General features: G+C 33.6%; 1 protein-coding gene across 7 annotated transcripts in view; it reads right to left on the bottom strand.

Annotated features, from left to right (window-relative positions):
* The window catches only part of LRBA (LPS responsive beige-like anchor protein), a 676,054-nt gene that overhangs the window by 92,381 nt on the left and 560,774 nt on the right, over window positions 1-22,899 (bottom strand). For all 7 annotated transcript variants that reach the window (XM_027866938.1, XM_027866942.1, XM_027866935.1 and 4 more), the window contains one exon: window positions 4,155-4,322. In XM_027866938.1, coding sequence (XP_027722739.1) covers window positions 4,155-4,322 — 168 coding nt within the window. The remainder of the gene's footprint in view (window positions 1-4,154; window positions 4,323-22,899) is intronic.

Raw genomic sequence — 22,899 nt, forward strand, 5'->3', positions numbered from 1 at the left:
GTTGCTCAGAGAAAAAATCAATCTGCTTGTATTTTTAAAAAGACATGCAAGAACATAGAACAAAAGCAAGTCACAGAGGATGATATGAAAGCATGGTACAGTTATGTACAATATAGTCACCTAATTTCATATCTACAAGCAAAGCCTCAAACAAAAACAGAGCTTGGTCATCCTGGAAGGAATGAAGCAAGAGTCAAAAATTCATATTGTAAAGAAAATGAGAGTTCTAAAGAAAAGAACTGGAAAAGATAGGGGAAATGCTTGGAAGGAGAATAGTTAAACAGAAGAGCTACAAAACTTTACTCAAGTAAAAGATACTGCAAAAATTAGAATGGATCAAAGAAAAGTAAATGATTACACAAATAAGTAATATTGAAACAGTCAAAAGACTGAATAAAGCACCTCATATCAAAAACAACTGACCTGGAAAACAATTTGATGAGAAAAAAATTTAAGAATCATTGGACTGTCTGAAATGCATGACCAAAAAGAAAAAAAGAGAGCCTGGTTATCATAGTTTGAGAAATCATGAAGGAAAACTTCTAAGACCCATTAGAACCCCTCTGGCAAAGTGAAATTAGAAAAAATCTGCTGGTCACTTTGCGGGGGGGGAATGAACCCAGGAATGTCACAACCAAAATCCAGAGCTTCCAGGTAAATGAAAAAAAAGTAAGCATCCAGAGTGATAGAATCCTGAGAAGCATCTGTTAGGATCTTACAAAATTTGGCAGCTACCAATATATAGGAGAGAACTTGGGAGATATTATAAGCTTACAGCAAAGAATAACAATTTACTCAGCAAAACTGAGTATAATCCTCAGAAAGTGGGGGAAGATGAGATAGACCTTCACAAAGAAATTCCAAAAAATCCTGTTGAAAAGACCAGACCCCAGTAAAAACTTTAAAATGCAAACACAGGAACTAATAGAAATAAATATATAAAGGTAAATAAGTGATCGAACAAAAAGCACTATATAAGGATGAACTCTTAAATCCTAAGAGGAGAAGAAATAACTGATAAAATCTTAATGTGGTAGATTCTGCATTTTAATTCCCTGCCTCTATACAAGTCAGGCTAGATTTTCCTTCAAAGGTACTGAAACTATAATATTGAGTGATTCAGGGAAATAAAGGCTCAGATTATTTGCATCACTTCTTGGTCCCCTGAACACAAAACAAACATGAGAAATTAATTCCTGGTACATTCTGATCCCTGGCTAGTGGACCATAATGGCCAATTCAGTCAAGCAAACTTGTCTTCTTTTTGTTCTTTAAATAATTTTTTTTTTTTTTTTTTTTTGCTATATGGACTGGCTCTCTGGGAGGAAGAAAGGGAAGATGCATAAGGGGAAATTTTGGCTGTGCAAAAAACAAGAAATACATATATATACATATATACATGTGTGTATAAGTATATATACATATATGTGTATATATGTATATGTGTGTATGTGTGTATATATACATGTATATATATCAAGCTCTACATTATAAAGATTTGTAATTCCACATATGAATGCTTTCTGATCTACAATGTATACAGTAATGCTCATTTTATTTGGTACTTAAAATAATTTTTTAAAATTAAAAATGCTCCCTATATGCATAATGCTCAGTAATTACATGGTTTGGTAAAGTCTACTATTAAAAAAACCTAATAAAAAATCTAGATTTTAAAAAAATGAATTGAAGGAATGATTATTCACTTCACATAAGTAGTCTCTCATTTAAAAAATTACATAAAACTTTTCAACTAAATATGGACAACCCATGTGCACAAGAAATAGTTTATAAATCAATACAAAGAATCTTAAAAATCGATGTTTAGAGCTGCATTGGACATTAGAGGACATCGTTTCAAACTCTTTATTTTGAAGAATGGGAAATTGAGGTTCAAAGAATTTAACTGACTTGCCCAATGTCACATGGTTAGTACACAGCAGAGGAAAGATCTGAATCTAGGTCCCCTGATTTCTAACTCATAATTCTTTTCACTGTACCAAGGAAAGGGGAAAAAGAGAATAGAATCAAAGAAATAATACTAAAATGAAGGGATCAAATAAAGATCAATAACAAATGAAGAAATACCTTCTTGAAATGATAATTTTAGTGAATGAGAAAATATTTCAACTTCCATACAATTCTGAATGTGTATATTTACTGCTTACATAATATACTTATGCCAGTGATTCTACATTAAAAAAATTGATTTAGCCAACTGGGATAGAAAAACGAAACAATGGAATCAAAATGAACCTCATAGAAAGAAAAAAACAATTGACTCAAAGTTTCACTGCAACGTTATGGAACTGCATAGTAGAAAAGATATATGATATATGGGTTATTAGAAACAGATTGCTAGGTTTCACACAAATGACAGCAACAGTTCTTATGGTTTACAGAGGGACTATGAAGATCCTTTAGTTTAACTTATTCATTTTAGAGATGAGGAAAAGTCAAGTACAAAGTGGTGACTCGAGTTTCCCTGTAATGCATAGTTTGTTGGAACACTGGACTTATACCAAAAATACATGAGTTCAGACTCTGGTTCTGTCAATTTTATAGGCTAATGATCCTAACCTCACTTACACAGGTTGTCTCATACTTTGATTGCTTTTGGCCCTGAAATCTAAATATGAAGAGTGTCTTGGACATGGTAGGCATTAAATAAATATTTTTTGATAAATGAAAACTGATAAATGACCAAATACTGCACAGATAGTTTATTCCTTATAATATCATTAAAGAGTCTCAACTAAAAACTCGATCTAGTACTATATATTTTTTAACCACACTTCCACTGAGGAAATTCCCATAACCAATCCAATAGAAAATCAACTAGAAACATCCAGTTTCTTAAGAGAGTTGTCTGAAGCAATGAGAGGCTACATGACTTGCTCAGACTCACTAAGTCAATATGTCTGAGGTGGGAACTAAACATGGGTCTTCCTGACTCAGAAGCTAGATCTGCATCCCCTACACCACAATGCTTCTCATCCCATTACTACAAAGAGAGAAACACAACTTGACAGAGAAATGAGTAGTCCTAACCATAGACTGCGACAAAACATATGATGAGAATGGTGACACTCTCCTGAATTTTTAATGCCAAGATAAAGAAAACAACTAAGGAGAGAAGGGAAAGGGTTCATTCTTCTGCAAGTTTGCTGTTAATCAGAATCTCCTTTGATTTAGTTCTATGTTTCTTCCTCTTCATTATTTCAAAATGTTTAAAATTCTGTTCATCATAAAGACAGTAGGATATGGTAAAATCATACCACAGTCTCTTAAACAACCCAACTTCCCACAGCTACAGAATTAACCCAATCGAAAGCTGTGATAAATAATATTGTAAGAGTAGAAGAAAGGGGGAGATGGGATAATTCTCTTCCCATAATAGTGAAAGGAAATGCAAAACTGAGGCTATATTTCTCTCTCAGCAACCTCTGCTCAGGCCTTAAATGAGTTCAAAGGCAAAGGACTAGTCTAGATGATCCTATTCTCTGAGTTTCATGATGCCTGGAAAATTCGCTTTTTTGAATAAAATTACTTTGAACCACAAATAGGAATTCTGGTCCCTGGACAATTTTAGTTAATGTTAAGGGAAGTCTAAGGTATGAGGTAAAAGGAAATAAAAGACACATAAAAATGAGAGAGAGGCAAAAGTAAAAGAGAAAGGAAAAGAAATGTAGAAAGGAAGAAGGTTGTTAAGTGATGGAGTCCTTTTCATCCTTTCACATCTCTGATTGTGTTATCTATGGCCCACCAGATCACATGCTTTCGGCTCATTCCTTACTTTAATACCTGGTTTACAATCTTCTTTTCCACCCTGACCTTCTATTCCCTTTGAACCTACTTGGCTCCCTATTCTTCCATTCCTGTGACCTTTCCTTCTAGTCTAACATAACTATTATTTTTATGTGGTATCTGAATCTCCTAAGAAATTTTGTTATCCACAAAATAACCCTTAAAATACAAATGAAAAGCTGAGATGCAAGAAACTGTACACTACTCAAGAGCATTTGAAATAAATATCTTTAAAAGTATAAAGTTAATGATATACAGTATTATCAGATTTGGGAAGGACACATTCAAAAATAACCTTACACATCTGAAATGGGGAATGAAATTATTGTCTCAGTACAGAAGCTTACCTCTCTCAGTACAGGATCTGTTATTGAACTCAGATTGACAGCTCCCTCATAGGTCAGGTAATAGAATACATTAAGGGCTCGGACTGCCTCTGGCCCTTGCTGTTTATAGCCAAAAATGAGATCGATCCACTGGTGAAGCTGGCAGGAAACAAATTCACTCTCTAAGGCCTGTAAAAGAGAATAGGTTGCATTATTTTGACCATTTCTATTTGAAAAAAGTATACTTTATTAAAAACATATTGTTGGGAAAATTATAATTTTTCCAGCTAATTTAAAATTAGCATAGAAAATATTATTTCTGGGAATTTTATTTTAGCAGTGACTAAATATACCTAATAATGATATAATCGATTTCTCACATAGTTAAGGAAAGAAAAAAATTCATACATATATAATGTCCTATAGAGAAAATTCAAAGATAACAGAAGCTAAAGCACACTGGTAAACTGTCTGAGAATTATATAATATATACTACTACTTAAAAGTTCTGTTATTGGAAAATGAACACTTTTAATAGAAGAGATTAAATTCTGAATTTAGATTTTTTTTTTGGTTTTGTTTTTGGTGACTTCTTAGGTGTGAGGAACTTCCAATGAGGAAACTTCTTCATCCAATGTAGATGGACAATCTTTTCTAACTTAGAGGTACCAAGGCACTAAAAGGCAAAGTAAAAAGGCTGAGGGTCTCACAGCTAATAGAGGTGTCGGAAGTAAGACTTGAACTCAGCCCTCTCAAAGTCATTCAGTTAGTAAATGTTTGTTAAATGCTTACCATGTGCCAGGGACTGTATTAAATAACGGGGATATAAAGTCTCTATATTCAAGGAGTCAAATGCAGGAGAAAACATGCAAACAACTATGTACAGTCAACCTATATACAGGATAAATTGGAAATAATCATCAGAGAAAAAGCACTAGAATTAAAGGAAGCGGGGTGGGTAAGATTGGGAAAGGCTTCCCATTGAAGCTGGAACTTTAAGGAAGCCAGAAAGTATAGATGAGGAAGAGCATTCCAGGCACAGGGGAATAGCCAATGAAAACGCCTGGGTTTAGAGATTGAGGGCCTTGAATAAGGAATAGCAAAATCAGTTTTCTATCCCCTATCTGATGCTGACTTTCTTGAATTTAAATATTGTAGATTAAATTCTAAAAAAAAATTAGAAGGATTGGATTGAAAACATGAAAAATTTTAAAATGACTGAATCACTTGAAAGGATAAAGTATATATTCATTAAGAAATATAACATGCCAGAACATAGCAACACTTCCTAAGCACTGATGCTGAAAATGCTATTTTTTTTCAGGAAGTACTTTATAAGGATAGACAAAATAATTAAAAATTCACCTTGGGGAAATAATGAAATAAAAAACCCAAGAATTGAAGGGAAATAGCACTTTCAGACCTCATATTATAAACAGTATTCAGCAAAATTATTTTGTTCTAATTTTAAAAAAGGAAATCATAAGAACAGACTAAATAAAGAAGAATCAGAAACAAGGGAATGGAATATGCAGTGTTCAATAACCCCAAAGAACATAAATTACTTGGGGGAAAACTCCCTCTTTTTCTTTTTAACAATGGGCTGTATTAATTTATTTGGGGAGTTTTCTTTCCCCCAATATATTTTTATTTATTTCATTTAATATTTCTCAATTACATTTAAACATTTTTTTAATATTTTTTTAAAAAAAATTTGAGTTCCAAATTCTCTTCCTCCCTTCCTTGAGAAGGTGAGCATTTTGATAAAAATAATACATGCAAAGTCACGTAAAACATTTCCATATTAGTCATGTTGCAAAAGAAAACAAAGACCAAAAAAATCCCCAAGAAAAATAAAGTAAAAAAAAAAAAAGATGCTTAGACCTGCATTCAGATCCCATCATTCTCTCTCTGGACGTTGATAGCATTTTTTCATAATGGTTCCTTTGGAATTGTCTTAAATCACTGTACTGATAAGAGTGGCTAAGTCTTTGATAGATGATCATCCTTACAATATTGCTGTGTACAATGTTCTCCCAGTTCTGCTCACTTCACTGTGTATCAGTTCATATATGTCTTCCCAGGTTTTACTGAAGGCATCCTGCTCATCATTTCTTTTAATACAATAATATTCCATCACAATCATATACCACAACTTGTTAAGACATTCCCCAATTGATGAGCATCCCCTCAATTTCTAATTCTTTGCCACCACAAAAAGAATTGCTGTGAATATTTATGTACTATAGGTCCTTTTCCTTTGGTCTCTTTGGGAGTAGTGGTATTGCTGAGTCCAAGGATATGAACAATTCTATAGCCCTTTGGGCACAGTTCCAAATTGTTCTCCAGAGTAGTTGGATCAATCCACAACTCTGCCAACAGTGCTTTAGTGTCGCAATTTTTTCACATTCCCTCCAACATTTTTATTTTCTGTCACATTAGCCAATCTGAAAGATGTGATATGGTACCTCAGAGTTGTTTTTAATTTGCATTTCTTTAATCAACAGTGATTTAGTGTATTTTTTCATGACTATAGATAGCTTTGATTATTTCATCTGAAAATTTCCTATTCATATCCTTTGACCATTTATCAATTGGGGAATGACTTATATTTTTAATAAATTTGACTCAGTTCTCTATATATTTGAGAAATGAGGCCTCAGAGAAACTTGCTGTAAAATTTTCCCCCTAGTTTCCCTCTTGCCTTCTAATCTTGGCTACATTGGTTTTGTTTATGCAAAAGCATTTTAATTTAATCAAAATTATCCATTTTATATCCTACATTACTCTCTGTTTGGTCATAAAGTCTTCTTTTATCCACAGATATGACAGGTAAATTTTTCCATCGTCCCCTGATTTGCTTATGGTATCACCCTTTATGTCTAAATCATGTACCTATTTTGACCTTCTTGGTCTATATTAAAAGATACTGGTCTATATTTAGTTTCTGTCAAACTGCTCTATCCGACAAAAAGTGCTGGAAAACTTAGAAAGTAGTTTGGCAGAAAATAAGTTCAGAGTAACATCTTGCATCAAGTATCATAAAAAGTTCAAAATGGATATACAACCTGAATAAGTGTCAACACTATATAAAAAAAAAAGAAAATAACCATATCAGGAACCTTTTGAAAATACATCTAGAAAAGAATTCTTAAACAAATGAGAGTGAGAGGTGATTCCAAAAGAAACAGATTTCGATTACATGAAATGGAAATACCGCTAAAAAACAAACAAACAAGTAAACAATGAACCAACCTAACAAGAATAAGGTAGGAAATTGTTAAATGGGGGTGGGGGGGATCAAACCTTCTTTCCTTGAGCCTTCAATGGCTCATTCTCTCTCCCTTCTCACCTGAGGATCTTAGTTTATATTTCTCCCCCCATAAAAAGAGGCCATTCACCCAAAATTCTCTTTTCTCTCTTCTCCCATTTTCTCATGTCACTCAGACATCTTCCACCATTATGTCTTCCTTCATCCATCTTACATGAAGAGATGGTCCTCTTCCTTGACAAGGCAAACTCCTTCACAATTTATCCTCCATCCTATCCCATCTCATATGATCCAGCAGACTGTTCTCATTATTTATTCTATTTCTCTCTATAACCTTCAATCTCTCCCTATTGATTGGCTTCTTCCCTTCTGCATACAAACATGCCCATATTCTTCATCTTCAAAAAACTCTTGCTCCTACTATCCCTGCTAGTTATTGTCCTATATCTCTCCTTCCCATCTTGGTTATACTCCTTGAGAAAGCTATCTTAATTCGATGCTTATCTTTTCTCTTTTAACTTTCTGCAATTAGGCTTATGACTTCTCCACTCAGATGAAATTGACCAGTACAAAGTTATCAATGATCTCTTAATGTGCAAATCTAATGGCCCTTTTCCAAATCTTCATCAGACTAGATCCCTCTGCAACATTTAACACAGCTAATTACATTTTCCTCCTAGAAACTCTCTCCTCTCTAGGTTTTTCTGACACTTTTCTCCTGGTTTTCCTGATAGCTGTTTTTCATTCTCCTTTGCTGGATCTTTTCCCCTGTCTTATCCACTTCATCTATTTTAGACCTATTCAATAACTCTGGGTGCCCCCTCAAGACCTGAACCCGAACACTCTTCTCTTTTCCTCCTATGTTATCTCCCTGGATGATCTTAACACTTCTTATAGGTACAATTTTAATTTCTATGGATATGATTTTAAGATTATATTTCTGGTCTTAGTCTCTTACATGAGCTCAAATCTCACTCTATCAGTTGCCCTTTAGATATCATATATTTGAACTCAGTGAACTCAATATGTCCAAAACAGAACTCATTATTTTCCCTCATTCCCTTCCTGTACCTCCAAACTTTCCTCTTTTCAAAATTTCCTATTACTGTTTAGGGTACAATCATCCTCCCAGCATTCCATGCTCATAATCTTGGTGTAATTAATTCTCACTTAATTCTTAATTCTCACTTTCTCTTCACCCCAAATATCCACTGTGTTGCCAAATTTTGTCATTTTTACTTTCACAGCATCTCTTACATACATTTCCTTCTCACAATTCACACAGATAACCATCTTAAATTCAGGCCATTATCACTTCTCATCTGAATAACTACAATAACCATTTAACTGGTTTCCCTGGTTCAAGTTTCTTCCTCCTACAATCCATCCTTCACTCAGCTGTAAATAAGATGTTTTAATGTCTCTCACACACACACACACACACACACACACACACACACACACTTCTCACCTCAATTAGCTCCACTAGTTATCTATTATCTCAAGGGTCAAATATATCCTCAATTTGGCATTTAAAGTCTTTTATAACCTGGCTTCTTCTTACTTTTCCAGTCTTCTTATACTTTACTTCTCTCCATATACTCTAAAATACTTTCTTGCTGTCACTTATATATGAAAGACACTACATTTACTGACTTTGAGCCTTTTCAATGACTGTCCCTTGTGCCTGGAAAGCTCTTTCTCCTCACTCTTCCTATTGGCTTCCTTAAAAATTGAGCTCAAATCCTACCTTTCACAGGACTTTCCTTCTTTCACAGTTTCACAGTTCTTTCACAGCTACTAGTCTCATTCCTTCTGAGATTATCTTCCATCTACAATGTGTGTGTGCATGTGTGTATGTGTAAAATACACAGTTATTTGCATGTTATTTCTCCCATTAAAATGTGAGCTCCTTGAAGGCAAGAGGTGAATTTGCCTGACTTCGTATCCTTAGCTATTAGCACAGTGCCTACAATATGGAATGTACTTAATAGACGCTTGTTGATTGATTGATTCTCTAAGGGCCCATATCCATAGTAAATAGAAAATTAGCATAAATATATAAGACTAAGAATCATTCCTTAATGGGTAAATAGTTAAAGGATATGAACAAATAGTTCTCAAAAGAATTGAAAACAAAGCACTAACAATCACATCAAATATTTCTCTAAATCACTAATAAGAGAAACGGAAATTAAAACAATTCTATGGTTTAAGTTCTATGACATGACCAGCATTTTCCTAGCAACTTCTTCCAGAGAAGCTAAGTGCCACTGTATTTTTTTGTTGTATATTCTTGCCATATTAGGGTAAAGAAAACTTCCTTTGCTAAAAGTTCAATAACTTGGAAGCAAAGTAAAGATGGTAGAATGATAGCTCGCAGTTTTGCCTAAGTTCCAATCACCTTTTAAGAGCATCAAACTGAATTCTGATCCAGAAAGCCAAGAAAAAAAGTCAGTGTGAGTCATCTTTCCAGTCCAGGGCAGCTTAGGGGAAAAAAAAGAGGACTACAGACACTAGAGTCAGGGCTGGCCAAGAGCACTGTGCTGGGTCAGAGCCACAAAAGATTGAAGCTGCAGCAAGGAGGGGCCCACATCCAAGGACAGTAAGGGGACTGAACATCTGGGACCCCAGGGGACCTGTTTACTAGTACTAGGAGCAAGAATTGGACCTGTCTAGCAGCTCTGTGATTTATTATCCAGTCCTAGGGCAAAGAGGAGTAGTCACAGTTACAACAGAGAAGGGGTCCTACCTATGTAAGAAGCAACAGATTCCAGAACCACAGCTGTGTGGCTCTGAGCCCAAGAATAGTGTGGGGATTTAGTTTTAGAAAAGTTTATGGGAGATAAAAATGATAATTTTGATTATATAAAATTTAAAAGATTTTGCACACACAAAACCAATGCAGCTAAAATTAGAACAAAAGCAAGAAAGAGGGGTGGGGTGGGGGAAGGGGAAATCTCTGCAGCAAGCTTCTCTGATAAAAGTCTCATTTTTCAAATATATAGGGAACTGAGACAAAGTTGTAAAAATAAGAGTCATTCCCCAACTGATGAAAGGTCAAAAGATATCAACAGGTAGTTTTTACAGAGAAAAAAATAAAGTTATCAATAGTCATATGAGAAAATGCTCTAAATCACTAATAACTAAAGAAATGTAAATTTAAAAACTCTGAAGTACCAACTCATACCCATCAGATTGGCTAAGATGACAAAAAAGGAAAATGGCAAATACTAGGGGAGATGAGGGAAAAGAGGCACACTAATGCATTTATTGACTGACTAATGTTAGCTATTTTTATTACAACCAATGCTCTACCTGACAATTGACAGAAGTGAATTATGACAGAAATAAATTTGGAATTATGCATATCCATACCCTTTGAACCAGAGACTCCATTACTGGCTTTATACTCCAAGGAAGTCATCAATAAGAGAAAGCCCCTACATATATCAAAATATTTATAGCAGCACTTTTTGTTATTGCAAAGAATTGGAAACAAAGTAGATGCCCATCGATTAGGGAATGGTTAAACAAAATGTGGTAACAGAATATTATTGTGCTGTCAGAAATGATGTATGTAACAAAGAGAAACATGGAAAGTTCTATATGAATTAATGCAGAGTAACATAAGCAGAGTCAAGAAAACAACATACACAATAATTACAACAATGTAAACGGAAAGAACTACATACCAAAAATTCAAAGTGAATGTAATGAAAATATAAAGTATGACCTGAATGAAGAGATATGAGAGGACATTCCCAACCCACTCCTTCATAGAGATGAGAGGTACACAAGTATTACATTTTGCACATGTTTTCAGACTTTTAAAAAAAATGTTATCATCAGGTGTGCTTATTTTTTTTTCCTTTTAAAAATTACTAGTTGTTATATGGAATGACTCTTTGGGAGAGGGAAGAGAATGGATACTAGTGTTAACTATGATGATTAAGACACCAATAAAGAGATGTCAATAAAATACATTTAAATTTTTTTTTTAAATAAAGCTTCCCCCTTATCCAAAGAAATAAACTGTGATAGTCATACACTCACACTTGATTGCTGAAATATACACTTAGATACAAGGTATCAGGAATAAAATTCCCTGTGAATACAAACATATTTATAATAAAACAGTAAAATTAACACAGGATAAACAAACTGGATCTAATTTTCAGGGACACACACATAACAATGATGATGCCTTTTAGGGTCACTTGCTGATAGGAAGTTGGTCACAAGGGATCTCCTTGTTAGATAAAATTGTGTAGTTTGCTTTCTTCATTCCCGGAGTAAATAAATACCCAAAAAATATGGTCTACTGAAAAAGGACATAATCCCATTAGTTTACAGGTGTGTATTTATGTAGTTATGTATTTTTAATAAAAAAGGTGTATACAAAGAATTTCTTTATCTCAACTTATAAAGACTATAGTATTTCCATGAAATTATTCATTTTTAAACATCAGAATGTACTACTTCAAAATAGAAGCATAATAATTACATTAACAAAAACAATTCTGTAAATCATTGGGCATGTTAGATAATTCCATGATTTCAGAAATATAAAGCATACTTAAAAGAATATATATATATAAAACACAAATATTTAATTCAATTAATTTCATCACGATAAACAGATCTGTTTCACAGATCTGTTATAAAATTCATAACATTTGTGATTTTGGTCAACAAATACAAAACAAAAAAATGCTTGATATTCAATCTGACAGAAGGAAAGCAGGGCTTGTTATAGCTTTAAGTAAAACCTATTTTTAGCACATGAAATTAAAATCAATGTAAAAACTTAAGAACCACTATATAATTTGCAGACAAAATGATACCTTTTTTCATTAACTTATGTCTGACTTTAAAAAGACATTTAAATTGACACATAAAAGCAGCAATTGTCTTAATTTGTGTACAGTGTACTCTACACAAAAGCCTTAAATATGTTCAAATTAGAGCAAGCTGCTTGATTGTCACTGCAGCCTCGTGTCCCATTAATGCATGACAAACATTAAACCATACACTTAAATGGCAATTTATATCATTTAAATGTTTACTGCCAGACCAGCTCATCATTCATTTAAATGTGACTTTCTGACAGCTAATTTCAGTTAATTTTCTCCGATTCACTTAATTAGAACTTTCAATCAAGAGAAAGACCTATACATATCTTCCAGCTCATATCCGTCTTGGTAGTGGTTGTTCAAATTCTCAGCTAATAAACTGCTACGAACCTCCCATAGATTATTGCACAGTGTTTCATAGTCAACAAAATGTATTACTCAATGGAAGAGCTTCACAATATGTACACTTAGAACATATATTTATTTATGTGTAATACTCTGGCCAGTAGTTTAAATAAAAAACGTTTAGTTCATGTACACACACTATTAAAACTATAAAAAACTGCATCCAAACTAATTAAAAATTAATGATTTCAAAATTGTTTAATAAGATAAAACAGTCAGAAGTCTCCTGAGTGTCTGCGGTACTGTGATTTGAGACTATAAAATTCTACTAGGCTCAGCAAATCACAAGGATACAAATGAATGTTCTTGCTATTAAAGCTCTGAAAATGAGGACAATTTCAACCTGTTTTTTTTTCCTTTCATCATACAAAGAATTTCGGGGTTTGGGTAAATACATTTATTCATTCAGTATTCTGAGTTTACAGATTTTAATTTTAGTTTCTAATGGTTATATCCTGGCTTCTAAGCAAGACTATACACTTGAAAAGATAGAATGGTTGTATTATATTCAGAGATCACATGCATAGATAACCAGTATACCACTATTCTTTACTCTTCAGATTGCTATATACTTTATAAATACTGTAGTCCCTTAACAATTTTGAAACTCCTCCTCACAATTATCGATAGCACTCTTGAGCTTACTATTCCTTTCATTAGGTCAGTATGAAACTACTCTTCCAAAACATAGATTACGAAACACAGAAACACCAATACCCTTTAAAAACTCTAGTTACCTGAGAACCAATCACAATATGCTAAACTATGCAAAAACAGAACTCAAATGAATAACTGAAATTACCACTTTATGGAAATTCTAAAAGGTTATAAATTTTTTTTAAATAGTTCATTTGGCTAATTAACACAGTTTTCAGGTTAACCAGTTAGCATAACCTCAAACCACAGACAGAATGACCATGTTATAAGGAATCTGAAACACACTCCTCATCCCACAAAAATGAGTCAGAAGAGAACTTTAAAAATAATTTCTCAAGTAACCTAAATTTATCAAAAAACAAATGGAACATATTAACATTGTTTCATATAAAGCCTGATGCTTAAAAACAACAGAAACATTTATTTCAAAATCTGAGAAAAAATTACAATCTTTTAACTTGTTTTCACATGTAGGACAAAAATAAATTCCCTTTGAGTAATGAGTAAAAAAAAAAGTGGTTTTAAGATTTTTTCATTTAAGTGAAATTCATAATGATAAATAAAATTGAATCCGTAGAATGCTAAAGATGTAAGATTTTTTTTCAGAGTCTTTAAGAAAGACAGTACTCATTAAGTCTGGAGTTAAATACGATTTGCAGCTTTGGGATACTAACCTTCTTCCCATGCTGCTCTCAAACCAACCAATCAATTGTTAGTACTCCCTGAGCAGGCTGGATACATCATTTACACCCAATGTGTGCTCTGAGAAAAATTTGTAAGAAAGAAAATCCACTATAATGTCCTACACAATATTATACTATTCAACTGCTTTGAGTTATTGTAAAATAAATCAGTGACTAATGTCCAATTGTTAAAGATCAAATAAGACCATGAAAAGACTGTCACATGAAGCCACACACAAATTGTCAATTCAATCCAGGGGGACTCATATTAGCCTTGACAAACTGTCTTGGGGATGATATCTGTTTTTTTAATGAGATCTAATAGGCAGAGACTAAAACACTTGAGATATGCTAAAAAGTACAGTATACAGATGTCAAACACAAACACCTATTAGTAACTTTCATTTGTTCATTCCCAAGGCAGAAATGCATACAAAACATCAACAAATTGAAGCTTTGATACTCAAAGAATAATAGTAAATTATTCATAAAGAACTCATCTGTAAAACTGTGTCAGAAAAATAACATGTATGAATTTATGTCTAATATATACCAATAAAAATTCATCCTATGCTTTCTTAAAGCTAATAGCTTAGGAGATTAAATTATTTATAAAAATGCAATATGGATTATCATTGTTTCCATAACACAGGCAAATCATATCACCATAATAGACTGAGAAACTGGCTCTTCTTTCCATGAATCTCTCAGCTGATTAGAAAGTGAAAAATTTTAAATATAATCATCTTATTCTCTAAAATTGGCCTTTTGTTAATCTAGATTTACTTTCATGGTCTTCTTTGGCAATTTCTTTTTAATTTCAAGAAAATCAGATTAGTCAAAGAAATTATGCAAACCATGGAAATTATTGCCAATTAGCAAAATAAATTATTATAAATTATTACTGCTTAGAACCTGCTTTTGGAAAACATTAACAATGTACTCTCTTCTCCTCTAAATGGTATATCCTTATAGTGTCTAAGTGCATCCCTCACCATTGTATAAATTCTTGCTGACAATGTATAGCAAGTGCTCTATTTTTTAAACTAATAACATACAAAAGTAATCCCCAGCCCCTCAGTATGAAAATAACTTCTTGATTTCAATTTTTTGAAAACATAGTGATTCTAATTTTTCAAACATCAGGCATAAACTTCTAAAAATCTAGACCACCTAATAAATACACATGTAAATTAAATGTGTATTCAAAAGGGCTTGCTGGTACTTAAAGATAAGACATTTCAATACAGTAAGTTCCAAGTTAAGACAAGAGTCAGTGAGCATCTTTCCAATGTTGAAAGAAATGTATTTCTCTGATGATTCTGACCATATTTTAAAAATCCATAAGGAGGAAAAAATAAACATTAGAGTTCTCTAAATTTCAATCTCTACACAGAATAAAGGGAAATCCCAATTATCCTGAATATAGATAGTACAACTAATTTTTCAAAATGAATAGCTATTTCGATTGGCAAAACATACATTACAAAGACAGAATTTTAGACAATGATTTCATTTTAAATGTAAATAGAACAGTCTTATAATACAACGTTCCTCCCTCTTGTTCTAATTCCCTTTCTCTCCACCAAAAAAGAAAAAAGTTTCAAAACTAACTGGTCTGTTATGTTTGCATGTGCTGGATTTCAAACACTAGTGGTAATGTTTCCTTAGCACTGATATATGACCTTTATAATTTACACTGAAGAAAGCTGTTTTTTTCAGCCTAATTAGAACTGTTTCAAATTTTTCCTGCTAAATATATGATATAAAGTCCTTTCAACTTTTTTTTAATTCTAGAGTTTCTTTCCATGTCAACTTTGTTCCAATCAAAATATGCTTTGAATTAAATGATTTTGATTGAATATGTGGATCATATTTCACTTCTAAGATTTAAAGTCCAAAAAGGAAAATTTTAGCCCGTTCAAACAAAGCAAGAGCAGCCACTTTGCAGATAGCTATTCACATTTACGAAGACTGACAAATTGTTTGTGTGTACCATTAGGTCTAGTTTCTGCAATAGTTGCCAGATTTCCTGTCCTCCTAATAAGACACATTAACTCTTGAAATGCTGGCTTTGTATTTGTGGGAAAATCTGATTAACATAAGAGAATATAAATTCATGTGTAATTTCTGTTGAGAAATCATTTAGAGAAAAGTAAGTATAAAATATCAATTATTATTAATTATACCGCATCAAAATTTTAATCAACAAAAGACACCAGTAAAGTCAATGCATTTCATATTAGGCAGATAATTTCCAAGCCTCAAATAAACTTCCAAAGGAAGATCTGGGGAAGGTGATGCCCAATGGTTCTCACACTAAACTCAGATGCATTTTATTTTTAAACCTTTTTAATAATTTTGCTTTCAGATGAACCATGGTGGTAAAAGCAATAAAACGGTAATCTTCATAGATTTGACAGATTATTTAGCATTTAGCTTTATTTATTGCAAAGTTATACTCAAAAGAAGCAACAACTAATCAGTATAAGGGCTTTGGGACTTCAAAATTAACTTTTTCCATATGAAATGTGCAGCAAACTTCATACCACTTTACAAATAAAGTATTTACTCTGACTTTAAAAAATTAGTATAAAAATTCTAAACTATGGCATTGAAAGAACAAGAAACTGTGAATTTCAGGAAAGGTTTATCAAGGATTTAGAGAAAAAGAATTGGTAGATGGGAAGAAGAAAAAATTACATCTGACAGTTTAAAATTAAATTTCATCAATGAACTGAAGTATAGTTTGAAAAACAGGTAGAGAAATCACAAAATGGAGCACTGTGCTTCTAAACTGTCCTTGAACTGCAAGGCTGGAAAGATATTTTGGAGTCTAGAAGCACACAATCCATTTCTACATTTATATCATTACTAAACGTATGAGTTAGCATCACGTCTTGATATAACCATCAAGCACTCATGCATCTTTTGGCAGGAGAAGCACTCTGTCGACAATTATTATTTTGCAGTTTTAAATGGACTAGTCAACCAGTTATTATATATTTTATACACTAAAGGCCATGTTTCCTTTGAAATTCATAGTTTCAGTCTTAACCAAAACTTGTACCGTTGCATGGCAAGATTAAAAGGCAAAGGTGCAGTTTAGCCCTCATTTTCAGAAATGATTTAAAAATGAATAGAGAACTCCTATGTTGAAATGACATATATTTTCTCTAGGACAATTTAACATTAAAATTTCACCTCTAAGTCACTTCTGATCTAAAATTTGTTCACTTATAGTATAAATACACGTCAAATTAATTTCAATGTAAAATGTATACTGGGAAAGTTCACTTTTCCATAGAGAAAGAACGGAAGGAATAGCGGCAACCTGGTGTTCACTGTCAAAGTCTGCAAATCAAAATATTTAGCTACAAAAAAAAAATTTGTTAACACCCCAAACAAATAAGATGAAGAAAATGAAATTATTTGAAAACTGAAAAATAAATTCCAAACTTGCTCAATATTTAAACTAGTAAGAAAGTTCAGCCAGAGTATCAAATTACACCTGCACTTCATCTGTAAAAGACATATTATGTCTTTTATAAATTACTCCCTCTGATTAGTAGCCATAGCTGCTGTCCGAAGAGACAGTTACCAGTTTTGACTCTCCACCTTAGAGGAGGCTGGCACTAGGCCTTTGCTCATGACTCATAGATGAAGGACATTTACAGACACCTCCCTTAAGTTATACAACTGAAATTAAGACATATGTATGATCAAGGGTAAAACATTGAGGTTAAAGGAATTCAAGGTTATGGGGGAAAATGCCACACCACAATATTTATACTCCTTTGTGGACCCCTTCCTCTTGTTTTTCAGCTTTCTTTCATGTATTGTCTTTCCCTCTTATATTGTAAGATCCTGGAGGGCAGGAACTGTTTTTCTTATTTGTATCTCCAGCAATTAACAGAGTGCCTGGCACATAGTAGGTGCTCAATACATGTTTACTGAACTGAGTCGAATTATACAGCTTTGCATAATGAATATGAAAAGCATCTAGTTCTCATGGCTGTTGCAAAGACCAAATGAGATAATATTTGTAAAGTGCCTGGCATTTAATAAATACTTGTTTGCTTCCTATTCCATAGCATTTCATCACAGACAGATATGGTATAGAAGCCAAAGATATCTTAATTTTCCTACTCATGTAATTTCTTCCACTAAGAACCCAGGCTATAATGTACAAGATACCCAAGATACCATAACAAAAATGGTCTGTCACTCCAAATTTGAAGAAATCAACTAAATTCTTAGGGCTATAAAAATTAGTAGGTCTGCAGCACTGAGATCTTAAAGCAAGAAGAAGGATTACTTAGATATCTATTAAGCTACAATTCTTTCACATGCTGGTTCTCTGAAGAAATGCTATGGCATTTTCAAGGACGCCACTACTTCTACAATCTTCAATAAAGAAGAATGAATACAATTGTTGTACCTTGCTGCTCTCTACCACTGAAAAGATCCTGGCCAGAATTCTATATTAGCTGGGCACTCGCTGACTCATGATACTGGTATAAAGCACAACACAATCCAGCTGACTTCACCTTCACTACATGTCAGATAAAGGAAAAGTACAGGGAACAGCGTTGATATCTCTATACAGTGTTCACAAATCTCACCAAAAATTATTTTCTTTTTGACATTATTAACTGAATTATATTGTTCAGGGTGACAGCAGCTACTCAGCAAAGTTGGCCTGGGAAAATCATCAATATCCAAAGGCACACATTTAGAGGCAGGGTTAGATAATCTTTGAAGTCCTTTCCATTTCTACATTTTTATGGTTTATGAATGCCCAAGTACATAATGCATGAAATCTCATGACTGTTGAATAAAAATGGAATGAGAGTGTTGGTCCATTCTTAATCTTTTTTTCCCCTAAACGCAGCCATATTTATAAGACGTAATGAGGTACCTAAAAACTCTATCAAGGTATTTATGAACAAATGAAGAACTCTTCTTATTCAATGAATTAAGCAATATATACATATATATGCATATGTATATGTATATGTGTGTGTATGACCCTATTCTTGAAGCACATATGTGAGAAGATATGCAATTGATCACAGAACATTTTTTTTTTTTTTTGCAGAATTGGCACAGTGCTAGCAAAGATACGGCCTCATTAAAGAAAATGCAGAATGATTTTGGTTACTGGTAATAGCAAACCAGATGTCTACAGCTTTTTACCCATATGATTCAGGTTTGTGGAGAAGGATTACAGAGAGAAAGCAAAGTAGATGGTAAAGTCTCTTATTTCAAAGTTCTCTTTTTGTTCTTCAGCAACATGAAGGGCATAGATACAAATGAATACACCAAGTAAATCAGACTGATCAAGTCCTGAGGGAAATTCTCCGTAAAAACCATCAATGTCCCATTCCCCTTCAGAACTCTAGGACTGGTGTTTCTCTGTTTCTCCGAATGCTATAATGTATTGAGCATTAGGAAGTAACACAAAAAAAGGCCAGATAACTACTTAATTATGGAATTTTCTGAAGCAGAAGAAGCTTCAGTGCTAAGAACATTCCAGAAAGTCTAAGTATGAAATACTTTCAAAGTCAGACAAGTTATTAAGTATTTATGGAGCATTTTGTGAAGTCTCTTGTTTAATGTACATCAATGAACTGTAAATTAGACTATTCCTATGGAAAGAGCAGGTCCTGGAGTCAGGAAGACTCAGACACTAGCTGTGTGACCCTGGGCAAGCCACTTAACTCTGTTTGCCTCAGTTTCCTCATCTGTAAAATAAGCTAGAGAAGAAATGGCAAATCACTCTAGTATCTCTGCCAAGAAAATCCCAAATAGAGTCACAAGGCATCAGACACGACTAAACAACAACAAACTCCCAGGGTTATTGTGAAGATTAAATGAGGTAATAATTGTAAAGCATTTTGTAAACCTCAAAGCACTACATAAATGCTAGCTATGATGATGACAACAATGATGATGACTACAAGAACAACTACTACCTACATTTTACTGGCTTTTCCTGAATTAAACTATGAATCAAGTAAGATAGAGGAAAAAAATATCTTCCTTCCATTCCTATCTCTTACTCAGTTCAAACTCTGTATTATTATTTATAGTTCTTGTTAATTTTCTGAAGGGAACTTCAATGGTCTCCACAGTCTATCCAGTCTCATTTCTTAGCACACAGCTATCCCCCGTTCTTTCAGAATAGTAGAACCTTTTCATTGTTTGTCTGATTTTGCAATCCTCATAGCTGCCAAGTGTCACATGGCATATGCTTTTAAAATGAGAAGTATAATTAAAATGGAAAATATTTACATGAACTTAAAATAAATTTGTCAATTACTGTTAGATTTTTCAACTATTTCTGAGATAACCGAATAAACACTGTGGTGTTATGAAACCAAGGTTGGGGATAATGGAGCAGCAAGTTAGCAGCTTTAGGTCAACACTCCCTATTTTATATATGTATATATAGACACACATTCGCATATATAAAAGCTACCCTGACATGTAAGTCAGTATCTGCAGTTATGGAGGCAGCACAGCAGAGCAGCTTATGGGCTATCCCTGGGACCAGGAAGTGCTAGGTTCAAGTCCTACTACATTATCAAGGGCAAGTCACTGTACCTTGCACAGCTTCAGGTTTCTCAACTATCAATGGGGGGTAACTATACCCTATGCCAGCCATAAGGGAAGCATTTTGTTTACCTAAAAGAATTATATAAATGCATGTTCACAAAATCATGGATATTGAGCTGGAAGGGACTTCAGAAGTCATCTAGGCTAATTCCCTTTTATAGAAGAGCAAACCAAGTTCCAGAGTGACTTGGCTAAGATCATATAGGTACAAAGTGGTAGAATCCGGATTCTAGGTTTTCTGACTCCACATGTAGGTTTTCTGACTCCAAATCTAGCACTCTGTCCATGCATCACATACACAGATGATAGTGCAAAGCTATTCCTGGTATCTCAGAGGCTATGCCATCAGAATGCAAGCTTTAGCAGATTCTACCCAGCTGGATAAATGCCTAGGGCAAGTGACAGACTGCATGCTCTTGTGCAGAAACCAGCCTAAGCAATTTCTCAGAGGCTCATGATAAGGTTGGTTAAAGTATAATAAACCTTTTACCTACAACAACTCTTCACAATCATCTATCAAGTTACAGAGGGGTTGCAATCTATATAGGTAGATTAAGTACCTACATCTATAAAATTACAGATGCTTGAAGGAAATACATACATGCACATGCAAAATATAAAGATTCTTATAAGCAGAATTTTGTATAATTGTCACCTTCCATCTTTTTTTAAATATTCTCTATAAAGTATATATAATATACTTGATAGTATTAAATACATTAAATGCAATTAAAATTAGGTCAATAAGTATGACTGTTTTCTCCCATTTCATGCAAGCAACAAAGACTTGTAAATTTATTATATGCAGAAGTAATAAGTCAGGCAGCAAGGCAAGAGTTAATTGAAACATTTCTGATTTAGAGAGGCCTGTGAAGGGAGGGGCTGGTGAGGAGAAAGGAGTAGGGTGGAAGGATGCAGAGTTAATCAGGGAGTAAATCCAGAGCCAGGCATGGATAGGCCTCACTAATGAGTCTCAAGTACCCTGCAGTGGTTTTCAAACTTAACTGGCTTCAAACGATGCCACCCCATGACAGAATGCAGCTAGCCATAAGAGGAGGGTGATTAGAATAAATGACTGGAGTAATTAACTCTGATGTGAAACCACCTGATTGGAAAGGAGAAGGCAAGAGCTGTTTAGCTGATGGTCTTCCTAGAAAAAGGAAGCTTTCCCTTTCTCTTGTGTGGGTGTTCAGTTAGAACTCTACTCTTTCAAATAGGTATTTGGTAGCACTAATGAAAAGCAGCTTTCATTCAAGGGCCTCCCCATTCATTATGAAAGGGGAAAAAAAGAAAAGCTTCAAAGTAGAACTAATTTACTTCACTCCCTCTACCTCTTAGTGAGTCTGAAGTCTGCATTACTACTTATAATAAAGCTACACTAAAATATTTCTATAAAGCAGTAATTTTGCTCATCAGTAAGATATCAGGTATTATATAAAAAGCTATGCTTTCATTTTTTTTAAATAGAGAAAGATGTAGGCTTCTAAGCTCCATGAACTTTTTTGATCACCTCTGTCAAGTCTTCCTTTATAAATAATACCAAGTGGGTTCATTTTTCTGTACCAAAAGACATGAGGGTGGGGCAAGGAAGGGGAGAGAAGAAAAGAAAAGGAGAGAAGAAAGAGGAATCTAGGTGTGTTTGATTTTTGGAGGGAAATACAAAGGTAGAATAATGTGCAGGCAGAGGGGAAAACAGTATGTATTTTTCCAACAATACTGTTTCTTTATAGTATATTCTAATCAAAATAATCCACACTATCTTCACTTTATTTCACAAAGAAGAATTACAAAGACTGAGGGTATTACTACCTGCTGTTTTACAAGCAATCATCAACTCATTGGTCTAATGTTGTTCTGAACCTGCTGAGTGAATGTTCGAAGAGGGAAAAAAAAGGAAAAGTTTTTACACGAGCTGCCCTGTAACAACTCCATTGTGGTAGCACATGTAACTTAGCAAATGTTTATGCCTAGACTTGGATTTATTTGACAGCTTTACACCTTTGGATGTGATATAATTAAATGTTTTGACAGCTAAACAAAAATTGTATAAATTTAAAAGCTATTAAAAGCTACAGTATCTACAGTCAAAATGAATTAATTTGCCTATGTCCTAACCCACTTTTAACAATGCAGTGCTGTAAAAAGCACAAAGAAATAGATGAATAATGAACCAGAAATGCTGCATCCTTTCTCAAATTCTTTTATGAAAAAAAATCGCCTATAACTAAATATTATTTAGACTTTTCAAAATCAACAAAAAAATTGAAGAGGAT

This window comes from Vombatus ursinus, unplaced genomic scaffold (genome assembly GCF_900497805.2).
Source record: "Vombatus ursinus unplaced genomic scaffold, bare-nosed wombat genome assembly UNPS02014784.1, whole genome shotgun sequence".
NCBI classification, from domain to species: Eukaryota; Metazoa; Chordata; class Mammalia; order Diprotodontia; family Vombatidae; genus Vombatus; species Vombatus ursinus.